Genomic DNA, 12,500 nt, shown 5'->3' with positions numbered 1-12,500 from the left:
AACAACCCGCAGCGCAATGATACTGAAATTATTTCAGCCCTGGGCAGGATTCGAACCCGGACCGCCGTAGTGGCAGCCGGGAACTCTACCAAGTGCACCACATGTGTGTGTGTGTGTGTGTGTGTGTGTGTGTGTGTGTGTGTGTGTGTGTGTGTGTGTTTGTGTGTGTGTATTTACCTAGTTGTATTTTACGAGCTATGCTCGTAGTGACAGTTTATTCGCGCGCGTGTGTGTGTGTGTGTGTGTGTGTGTGTGTGTGTGTGTGTGTGTGTGTGTGTGTGTGTGTGTGCGGTCGTGTATATACACAAGAGATATATGTGAATTTTTTCTCATGTGTATGCTGTGACGACACTGCCACTGTCCATGTGACCACATGGCTATTATTTTTTGTCCCGGTTAGTCATTCATTTGCATACACGCCTTGACGTCATTCGCTTGACTTGTCTGACCAAAGGAGTCTGTTGTGGTCTGTGACCTACCCACACTTGGATGCAACCCGAAAAGTTGGTAGCCCTTCTTTTTTTTTTTTTTATCTTGAATTTATTTTATATATTCATTTGTGTGTGTTTTTTTTCGCGTATGTGGGTATGTGTGCGTGTGTACGAGCATGCGCGCATACACATACGTACACACACACACATACGTACACACACACACACACACACACACACACACACACACACACACACACACACACACACACACACACACACACACACACACACACACACACACACACACACACGAACACACTAGCATTACCCATAGATCGGTCATACGAGCTCTGAGCTCTCTTCCGGGAGGGAAATAGCTGTCGATCACGAGTCCAACACGTGATCCAAAGACCAAGGTGAATGCACACACACACGAACACACGAACACACACACAGATGGGGAACCATCTAAATTCGCCGTGACTGACATCGCTGACACCTCCTCCCGCAGGTTGTTGGTGGGCGCCCCTCGCTACGACACTGTGCAGCGGGAGCTGGGCGTGGTTCGCGCGGGCGCCGTCCTCCACTGCTCGCCCGAGATCAACGACACCTGCCAGTACATCCCCTTCGACAGGAACGGTGAGTACGAGGAGGAGGAAGAGGAGGAGGAGGAGGAGGAAGAGGTGTAGGAAGAGGAGGAGGAGGAAGAGGTGTAGTAGGAAGAGGAAAAGGAAGAGAAGGAAGAAGAGGAAGAGGAAAAGGAGGTGTAGGAGGAGGAGGAGGAGGAAGAGGTGTAGGAAGAGGAGGAGGAGGAAGAGGTATAGGAAGAGGAGGAGGAGGAAGACGTGTAGGAAGAGGTGTAGTAGGAAGAGGAAAAGGAAGAGAAGGAAGATGAGGAAAAGGAAAAGGAGGTATAGGAGGAGGAGGAGGAAGAGGAAGAGGAGGAGGAGGTGTAAGGGGAACACAAAGGAAGGACAAACAACAGCAGGAGGCCTACTGGCCCTTACAGGCTGTTTGTGTTAACTATACTAAGCTACAGTGAAGAAACAGTAGAGCAAGAATTTCTATAGTAAAGAAGAAGAACTAAACACTGCTACTACCACTATCCTTTCCAATTAGATGCCGAACTGTCAAATCTTTTATTGCAAAGGATAATATCTTATTTGCATATTAAAGTCCAAATATTTATCTAAACGATTTTTAAATAATGCCATTGTGTTACTTTCAACGACGGTGGAAGGTAACGAATTCCAAACATTAACAACCCGGTTAAAGAATTTTTTTCTACTTTCATTCGAAGAAAATATTTTACCCATTACTTTAAAATCGTGACGTTTTCTTGTATTTGATTGGTCTAATGAAAAGTAATCTTAAACACTGATTTTGTCTAAGCCTATGAACATTTTAAAAACTTCGATTAAATCTCCTCTCATTCTCATTTTTGAAAGTGAGAATAAATTTAGACTTTTAAGTCTTTCTTCATACGGCAGATTTCTGAGCCTTAGTATAAAATTGTACACAGTATTCAAGATGGGGACGGACCAAAGAATGATTAAGTTTTAGCAATATCTTTTTTGATTTATTTTCGAAAACTTGTCCGACAAAGCCAACCAATTTGTTTGCTGTTCTTCTGAGCAATGTTGACTTGGCTTCAAATTATTCGATATCAAAACTCCAAGATCTTTTTCCTTATTAAGAGGAGGGAGAGGAGGAAGGGGCGTACGAAGAAGAGGAGGAAGAGGTGTAGGAAGAAGAGGAGGAAGAAGAAGGGGAAGGATGCGTTGAGGATTGCTCTTTCTCCATAAATTTGTCAATTAATTTTTTTTTCTTTCCATTTCTTTCTTTCTGTTTCTCTGTATTTCTCTCAATCAGTCTACCCTCACATACATACACTAACAAACACACACACACACGCACACACACACACGCACACACACACACACACACACACACACACACACACACACACATATATATATATATATATATATGTATATATATATACGTATATTTACATTTAGTGTGTGTATGTGTGTGCGCGCGTGTGCTTGTGCATAGTTACGTTCATGTGTGCGTGCGTGTGTGCGTGTGCACGAACCGTGAACTCTGTCAATCATCAATCCACCGTGATTCACGTCAATCTATTTTTCTTTCAGTTCATCATTTCAATTAAATGAGTTGATTTATCAATCCAGGCTTCAACATTATCTTCATTTTTACGTGCTTACTTGCCCTTGTCTTCATTATTTTGTTTATTTTCTTCTTCTCGTCCTCTTCTCTCCTTCCTCCTCTTCTCTCTTCCTCCTCCTCCCCTTCCCCTCCTTCCCCTCCCCCTCCACTTCCCCTTCACCTTTCCCCCTTTCCCCTTTTCTCTCCTCCTGCCTCTTCTCCATTCTCCCCTCTCCCCCTCTTCCCCCAGTTCCCTCTCTCCTGCCCCCCCTCCCCTATCCCTTTCCCTTATTTCCACTCCCCATCCCCTTCCATTACGTTTTCCCCCCTTCCCCCTACTTTCTCCTCCCCCTTCTCCCTCCCCCTTCCTCTTTCTCCTATTCCCCCTCCCCTTCCTCTTCCTCCCCCTTCTCCCGTTCCCCCTCCTCTTTCTCCTATTCCCCCTCCCCTTCCTCCTCCTTCCCCCTTCTCCCTTTCCCTTCCTCTTCCTCCTATTCCCCCTCCCCTTCCCTCTCCTCCTTCCCCCTTCTCCCTTTCACCCTCCTCTTCCTCCTATTCCCCCTTCCCTTCCCTTTCTCCCCATTCCCCCTCTTCTGCTTTACTCCCCTCCCTATTGTCCTATTTGAGGTAGATTGTTAATCAGTTGATCTATTGCGTGATTGACGAAATTTACTGTAGGGTGAGTCACATGGGATTTTTTTTTAATGCGCATACAAACCACACGTTGAGGAATTTTTCTTTTACAGTAACTGTCCATTCTTAGGTTTACATTTTCTTTGTGAATTTGGGAGAAGCACGGGTTGTTCACACCTGTGTGTGTGTGTGTGTGTGTGTGTGTGTGTGTGTGTGTGTGTGTGTGTGTGTGTGTGTGTGTGTGTTTGTGTGTGTGTGTGTGTGTGTGTGTGTGTGTGTGTGTGTGTGTGTGTGTGGTTCAAGCTGAAAGGATTTGATGATATATCCCTGTACACCGGAAATTGTAAATAACGCAAATTGTCACCGGACCCTCGGCAGCCATTTTGGAAAAAAAAAAAAAAAAAACACAAATTGACTAAGACGGAAGGAACTTTGAAAACACACGCTTACATGCCTTTACAATACACTATATATATATATATATATATATATATATATATATATATATATATATATATATATATATGTATATATATATATATATAAGATCAACGCTTACTTGTAAACCATCACTGATAAACTCCCAGGCAGACAGTCGATCCATCAAGAGGTGTGTTGGCAAGTGGGATGGTCTATTTGTTATTTGCTATTTGGTAGAACATTGATTTATTTGTTCAGATGTCAGACATTGTCGTATTAGCCTTAGACTTCTCCTACTCTCCCCACCCTCACTCCCTCTCACTCCCTCTCACTCCCTTTCACTGCCTCTCAACTCTTCCTTTTTTTTTTTTTTTTTTTTTGATGGGTGACGGAGAGAACTTTATTCATTTTTTTTTCTTTTCAGTTATTTTTTATTTCAAGTATGACGGAAAAATCTTTTTTTTTGTGATTTTTATTTGTTTATTCAATATTCTTGTTTTCTTGTATTTTCGTTGCTGTCCTTGTTTTCTTAGATTTTCTTTGTTCATTTTCTTGATATATTTTGTTTCTTTTACTTTTTACTTTTTAATCTTTAATTTTTTCTTCTGTTTCTTCATCTTCTTCCTCTTCTTTTTCCTCTTCTTCATTTTCTTTTTCTTCTACTTGTTCTTCTTCATTTCCTTCTTCATCTTCTTCCTCCTCTCTATAGTCTTCCTCCTCTCTTGTCTTCTTCACCCTCTCTTCTATTTCTTCTTTTTCATATTCATCATCATCACCATCTTCTTCTTCTTCCTGTTTTTCTTCTTCCTCTTGTTCTTCCTCTTCTTCCTGTTCTTTTTCCTCTTCCTCCTCTTTCTTTTCTTCCACTTTGCCTTCTTCTTTTCCTCTTTTTCCTCTTTTTCTTCTTCTTCTTCCTCTTCCTCTTTTTCCTCTTCTTCCTCTTCTTCCTTTTCTTCCATTTCATCTTCTTTCTCCTCCTCTTCTTTCTCCTCTTCTTGTTCTTCATCTTCTTCTTCCTCTGCTTCTTCTTTTTCTTTTTCATTTTCTTCGTCTTTTTCCTTTTCGCCTTCTTTCTCTTCTTTTGCTTCTTTTCCTCTTCTTTATCTTCTTGTACGCGCGCGCGCGTGTGTCTGTGTGTTTCTTCTTGTTCTTCTTTTTTCTTTCGTGTATGCGCTCGTGTGTGTGTGTGTGTGTGTGTGTGTGCGTGTGTATGCGTGCGTGTGTGTATGTGTGCGTGTGTGTGCGTGCGTGTATGCGTGTGTATGTGTGCGTGTGTGCGTGCTTTTGCAATTAAGTTTTGCGTGCTTCACGATGCCACGAGTTCATTTGCGAAGTCATGACGACCAAGGTCAACAAGTGGAGACCATAGGAACGTCGTCCATGAAGTGAAATATCCATTTAATTATAATTCTTCCTCCCCCTGAGTCCAGTTTCCCCTTGTCTACTGTTGACTGCCACTTGCCTTGGCTATGAACGCAAAACAAACGTATATTATCCTCCTTATAATATACAATATCTGTCTATCGTTAGGAATGGAACCCGAGGCTTTCTAGTGACGGGACAAGATCACAACCTACCGGGCCACAATGGGTTTCCGTTCATTTGAATAAAATCACCTGGCGGCAGTTAGAAAAATCTGATAAAATGTATAATGCAGTGATGGCACACACAACGACATGGCCTGCTAACTAAGCGGTTCTAAGTACGGCCTCCACTAAGGACAAAGAGTTGTGTGTACGCGTGTGTGTGCGTGTGTGTCTGTGTGTGTGTGTGTGTGTGTGCGTGTGTGTGCACGTGTGTGTGTGTGTGTGCGTGTATGTGTGTGTGTATGTATGTGTCTATGTGCACGCGTGTGCATGTGTGTGTATGTGTATGCGTGTGTGTATGCGTATGTGTGCGTGTGTGTGTGTGTGTGTGTGTGTGTGTGTGTGTGTGTGTGTGTGTGTGTGTGTGTGTGTGTGTGTGTGTGTGTCTAAGGTCAGAGCATTACCCATTGACCGGACCATGCACACACACACACACACACACACACACACACACACACACACACACACACACACACACACACACACACACACATATATATCTCACCCGGGGTGACAATGGCTTTCGATCACGAGCCAGGCACGTGATTCTAGACACATATAAGCATGTGAGAGTGCCAGGTTTGGTACTCGAGAGTGTGCGTGCCACAGGAGGGAGGGAGGGAGGGAGGGAGGGAGGGAGGGAGGGAGGGAGGGGCAGACCGTCTCAGACAGATGGCGGGCATGCTTCAGGTACAATGAGCGACAAAAGTGTTGTTCAAAAATTGTCTCGTCAGTATGTGCCTATATGTACACACAGGCACAGGCACATGCACGCACGCACACACACACACACACACACACACACACACACACACAGACACACACACACACACACACACACACACACACACACACACACACACACATACAGACACACACATAGATACAGACACGCACACACACAGACACACACACAGATACAGACACGCACACACACAGACACACACACAGATACAGACACGCACACACACACATACAGACACACACACATATATATATATATATATATATATATATATATATATATATATATATATATATATATATATATGAGTGTGTGTGTGTGTGTATTTGTAAATATGTATATATATTACTTGAAAACCACTGTTGGAGTAAAAAAAAGACTGGAGACAGGAAATATATATATATCGATTACAAACTGCAATCCTCTTCAGTAGATACAAAAATGGAATAGTGAGGTCTACATAAGTAGCACTCTTGACATGACAAAGGGGAACACTGGGTGAGGTCCCTACCCTCGGCTCACTCCGTATGTGTAGTCAGGAGTGAGTCGAGGGTAAGACCTCACCCAGTGTTCCCCTTTGTCATGTCAAGGGTGCTACCTATGTAGCACTCACTATTCCATTTTTGTATCTACTGAAGAGGGTTGCAGTTTGCAGTCGAAAGATATAGATTCCCTGTCTCCACTCGTTGTTACTCTAACAGTTGTTTTCACGTGATTGACAAATGTGGGATTACCTTTTTTTTTACCTGTTTTTATTCCTGTTATTATTGCTCTTGTCACATTATTATTAGTATTCTTGATAGTTTATTATAATTACTATCATTATTGTTGTTCTCATTACTACTGCTATTATTATTATTATTATTGATACTATCATTTTCATTGCTCCTGTCTCCGTCTCTTGCCTCTACGTATTTCTGTCTCCCATTTCTCATCTCCCATATTTTATCTCCAATTTCTTATCCTCTATTTTCATCACCCGTTTATTATCTCCCATTTCTTTATCTCCAATTTCTCACCTTCCATCTTTTATCTCCAATTTCTTATCTCCCATATTTTATCTCCAATTTCTTATCTTCTCTTTTATCACCCGTTTATTATCTCCCATTTCTTTATCTCCAATTTCTCATCTTCCATATTTTATCTCCAATTTCTTATCTCCCATATTTTATCTCCAATTTCTTATCTTCTCTTTTATCACCCGTTTATTATCTCCCATTTCTTTATCTCCAATTTCTCATCTTCCATATTTTATCTCCAATTTCTCATCTCCCATATTTTATCTCCAATTTCTTATCTTCTCTTTTATCACCCGTTTATTATCTCCCATTTCTTTATCTCCAATTTTCTATCTCCCATTTTTATCTCATATATCTTATCTCCCATCTAGGGAATAACGTCCACCAACGCGGCCAACAGCTGGATCAGAAATCGGACCAGTGGTTTGGAGCTACAGTGGTCGCCTCTGAAGAAAACGGAATTGTTCTGGTAAGTGAAAAACGTCGGACACAACGCCTGACCCACCCAGCGTTTTGGTGTCCTTGTGTGTCATTTTCGGAATTTTTGGTTCCCAATATTGGGAATTCCGAATATTGGAGAATATCGAATATTGGGAAATTTCGTCTATTGGATAATTCTGAATATTAGATATTTTAGTTTATTAGGAAAATCCGAATATTGGGAAGTCCGTATATTGGAAATTCCGGATATTTGACTTTTTAATTTATGTTTCCGAAAAATTAGAAATTCAGATTTCTAGAGATTTTGCATAGATGAAAATTCCGAATATTGGAAACATTAGAATTTAAAATTTTATGGAAATTGAAGAAATCTGCATGTTGGAAATTTGTTTGAATATTGATTTTTTTTTTAAAATTCCGAATATTGGAAAATTCTGAACATTTGAAAATAAAGATTTTCTGTAAATTTTCGAGTTAGGAAATTCCGATTATTGGGTAATTCCGAATATTGGAGATATTCCGATTATTGGGTAATTCCGAATATTAGAAATATCCCGAATATTTGAGAGATTCCGAACAGAGAGAGCTATCAACGCCCTCACTGTTGTTCTTGGGCACGTGGGGAGTGTGACATTCCTGTCACTCCTTTGACTCCCTCAATAGTTGGGGAGTTCTCTGGGGTTAGATGGCGAATGGGGCACAATGTCGTTCACAAGCCTTAGATTTTTTTATGATTTTATTTTGTAGATATTATTATTATTATTATTATTATTTTTTTTTATCATTATTATTATTATTTTATTATTATCATTATTATTATTATTTTATTATTATAATTATTATCATCATTATCATCATTATCATCATTATCATCATTATCATCATTATCATCATCAAATCAATTATTATTTTTATTATTATTATTATTATCTTATTATTATTATCATTATTATTATCATTATTATCATTATCATTATCATTATTACTAGTATTATCTATTTATCTGTTTATGTATTTGTTTATTTATTCATTTATCTATTTGTCTATTCGTTTAATTATTTATTAATTTATTTGTTGATTTGTTTTTATATCTGTAAACGCGCGTACAGCGATTGGTCAGAAGTCTTGACCAGAAATGGACCGATGGCAGTTGGCAGCGAGGTCGGTGTCCATCGGACAGGGCGTGACGTCACACGTTTTTTTTTTTTTTCTTCTTTTTTTCCTGCTTCCTTTTCGTTTCCTTTTGATATTGATTTTGATATAATTATCTTCTTCGTCTTCCGCTTTTTTATACATCTGTCTTTACCTCTGGTTCTGGTTCTTCTTCATCCGCTTCTTCTGCCTCTTCTGTTTCTTCTTCTTCTTCTTCTTCTTCTTCTTCTTCTTCTTCTTCTTCTTCTTCTTCTTCTTCTTCTTCTTCTTCTTCTTCTTCTTCTTCTTCTTCTTCTTCTTCTTCTTCTTCTTCTTCTTCTTCTTCTTCTTCTTCTTCTTCTTCTTCTCTTTTTTTTTTTTTTTTTTCTTGTTTCTTTTTCTTCTGATTCTTCTTCTGTTTCTTTTTCTTCTTCTGTTTCTTCTTCGACTTCTATGTATTCTGCTTCTTCACCTTTGCCCTATGTGTTTTGGGGATATACCGGGACAAGTAACGGTTACTGCTGGGAACCGGAGACGAGTAAGTGCGGGACTCGAACCCGCGAATAGGGTGACGTGAGACCTTTGAAGGAACACTACGGAGATGAATAAAATCTTCTGGCGGCAGATTGGCCATGGTTATGTGTTAGTGAGTTTTAGTGGTTTTATGCAGAACCTCCTCTCTGGCCCTAAAAGTACGATGCAGCCTCCGAACCATGCAGGCTTATTCAAGCTTTGTGTGTGTGTGTGTGTGTGTGTGTGTGTGTGTGTGTGTGTGTGTGTGTGTGTGTGTGTGTGTGTGTGTGTGTGTGTGTGTTTGATATTAGTTTAAAAAATAGGCAAGAACTGGTTGACCAACAGAGTTGTTAACTAATGGAATAGACTTAGCAACCATCTAGTAGTGAGCGCTGAAACTATTGATTGTTTTAAGAAAAGAACTGATAATTTTATGGATAGGGATGGCAGGTGGTAAGGGACAAGGAACTACCTAGTGTAGACCTTATGGTCTCTTGCAATCTCCCCATCCTTATGTTCCTGTGTGTGTGCGTGCGTGTATGTGTGTGCGTATGTATGTGTGCGTATGTATGTGTGCGTGCGTGTGTGTGTGTGTGTGTGTGTGTGTGTGTGTGTGTGTGTGTGTGTGTGTGTGTGTGTGTGTGTGTGTGTGTGTGTGTGTGTAAATGTTGTCTATAACCATTCAAGGGTTTCACAAAACTGATGTCATTTTACATAAATATGACATTTCATTTGAGGCTCAGAAGTAATTGTTTTCGCTTTTTAAACACCTGTATTTCTTTGAATAAAATCGCCTGACGGTAACCATAATAAACACAAGAAAAATATAGACGCCAAAAGCCTAAAACATATAAATGTATTGTATATGAATTTTCACACGCAAAAAAAAAAAAACCTCTTAAACTAGTCTTCCCGTATTGAAAGAAATAAAATCTAAATAAACGAACGAATAATAAGTATAAGTAAAGGAACAGAAGAAGAAGGAAGAAAAAGGCCAATATATGGACCAAAAGAAAAAAAAAGGTTAAAAGTAAAAAGGCTGACTTGGTTCGTTTAGGTTCATTCAACATACGACGCTCCTTTGTCGTGGCGTCTCATCCATCCTTGCCGCGTGTCTGGACCTTTGTGAGACTTATTAAATAAATCATCTGGACTTCTTCCGAGGGAACCAACCCTCGCACAGACGTCAGCACAGACTTGAGGCTCACAGACGGGGATAGACGAGAGGCTGTTCTTTTTTAAGTTCTGTTTACATGATCTTCTCTCTTTATCTCTTTCCCTGAATGTTTCTCTTTTTCCCTTTATTTCTCTCTCTATCTCTATTTTTATCTCTATTTATTTGTCTATATCATGTAGTTTTCTTTCATCTCTATATATCTACGTGTGTGTGTGTGCGTCTGTGTGTGTGTGTGTGTGTGTGTGTGTGTGTGTGTGTGTGTGCCCGTGCTTGATTGTGTGTGTATGTATATGATTGTGCATATGTATGTATATGTGTTTGTTTCTGAATGTACATATGTGTGTATGTATGTATGTATGTATGTATGTATGTATGTCTCTTGCTCTATCCGTTTCTGTTTGTGTGTGTGTGTGTGTGTGTGTGTGTGTGTGTGTGTGTGTGTGTGTGTGTGTGTGTGCGTGCGTGCGTACGTGTGTGTAACTCCCATACTCTCCCTCTCTCTCCCTCCCGCCCCCCCTCTCTCTCTCTCTCTCTCTCTCTCTCTCTCTCTCTCTCTCTCTCTCTCTCTCTCTCTTTTTTTTCTCTCTCTTTTCTCTCTCTTTTCTCTCTCTTTTCTCTCTCCTATCTTCCAAGTGACCTTATCTGTATTCCTTTTCTTCTTCCCCTCTTTCTCTATTCTCTGTAAACATTGACTTGTCACAGAAGCCCCGCCTCCTGCCGTTTATCCCTGTCAAAACACTCTTTAACATATTATTTTGCAAATGTAGCCCCGCCCACAAAGCCTTTATCTCCTCCCCTATCCTGTGAACAATTTATCTTGGTTGATAGGCTCCTCCCACCTGCCCTTTATCAATGCCTCAATACTCTGAATATTTCATCTTGAGTCATAGGCCACGCCCATTTCTCTATCCATAGAATGTTTTCTCCTTACTGATAGGCTCCGCCCACCATGGCCTTGTCTGTGTCTGATACAGTGAATAGTTTCATATTTGATAACTAATGCCTCTTACTCCCCTCCCCTCCTCCCAAAACCCTCTTCTTCCTTCCCCCAATCTTATATATATATATATATATATATATATATATATATATATATTATATATATATATGCATATACATATATATATATGCATATACATATCTATAATATATATAGACATATATATATATATATACATATATATATATTATTAGTATCATATATATATATATATATATATATATATATATATATATATGACGTAGGCGGAGTAGGAAACACAGGAGTCTTAGTCTTGAATTTATTCCTGACTAGTTTCGCAGGTATGCATACCTGCGAAACTAGTCAGGAATAAACTCAAGACTAAGACTCCTGTGTTTCCTCCTCCGCCTACGTCATATATATATATATATATATATATATATATATATATATATATATATATATATATATATATATATATATATATATATGTGTGTGTGTGTGTGTGTGTGTATGTGTGTGTGTGTGTGTGTGTGTGTGTATGTGTGTGTTTGTGTGTGTGTGTGTATGTGTGTGTGAGTGAGTGAGTGATTTATTTGAACGATTCGTTTTGGTTAATAAACCACGCCCACTTTCATCTCTGGTCTGTCGTTGGTCGGCAATGAAAAAGGGGATTTTTGATTGGCTGACGGATTGATTTAGTTTGATGTTTAGTATACACTCTCGTGCCTAACCCGAACAGGTATCACGACGATGAATAAAATCGCCTGACGGCAGATCTTTTTTCTAGCCGATGACATATTTTTTCATTAACATTGTTATTAAATTGCCCTGGTACTGACCCAATATGACCTCTCCCATGCCTCAATAACAACTAAGGATTTTCTAACTTAAACCCATAGTGTCACGAAGCAAAGTAAAATGAAATTAGACAAATTATCCGGGGTTGACCAGGATAGAATATATAAAGTGCTTTATATTAATGAAAAGGTTAATTGAGATGGACGAGACTTCAGAATGAGACTTGAATAAAATCGTCTGAAGGCAGTCACAACAGAATATGTGAAGTTGGTTACAGAAGTAAGGAAATTTCTAAATGTCTTTAAGAAATTTCGTAATGTCTTTAAATTTTTTTAAATGTCTTTAAGAAAATTTGAAATGTCTAAGAAATTTCGAAATGTCTTTAAGAAGTTTCGAAATGTCTTTAAAAACCTAAATGTCTTTAGAAAACTTAAATGTCTTTAAGGAATTTTGAAATGTCGTTAAGAAAT

General features: G+C 39.4%; 1 protein-coding gene across 5 annotated transcripts in view; it reads left to right on the top strand.

Annotated features, from left to right (window-relative positions):
* Positions 1 to 12,500, top strand: part of if (integrin subunit alpha inflated) — a 354,127-nt gene that overhangs the window by 31,614 nt on the left and 310,013 nt on the right. For all 5 annotated transcript variants that reach the window (XM_076202703.1, XM_076202702.1, XM_076202704.1 and 2 more), the window contains 2 exons: positions 946 to 1,073; positions 7,378 to 7,475. In XM_076202703.1, the coding sequence (XP_076058818.1) occupies positions 946 to 1,073; positions 7,378 to 7,475 (226 nt within the window). The remainder of the gene's footprint in view (positions 1 to 945; positions 1,074 to 7,377; positions 7,476 to 12,500) is intronic.

This window comes from Oratosquilla oratoria, chromosome 19 (genome assembly GCF_046742065.1).
Source record: "Oratosquilla oratoria isolate Oo_2021 chromosome 19, ASM4674206v1, whole genome shotgun sequence".
Taxonomy (NCBI): Eukaryota; Metazoa; Arthropoda; class Malacostraca; order Stomatopoda; family Squillidae; genus Oratosquilla; species Oratosquilla oratoria.
The sequence above is the reverse complement of the archived record's forward strand: the minus strand, read 5'-3'. Positions and strand labels throughout refer to the sequence as shown.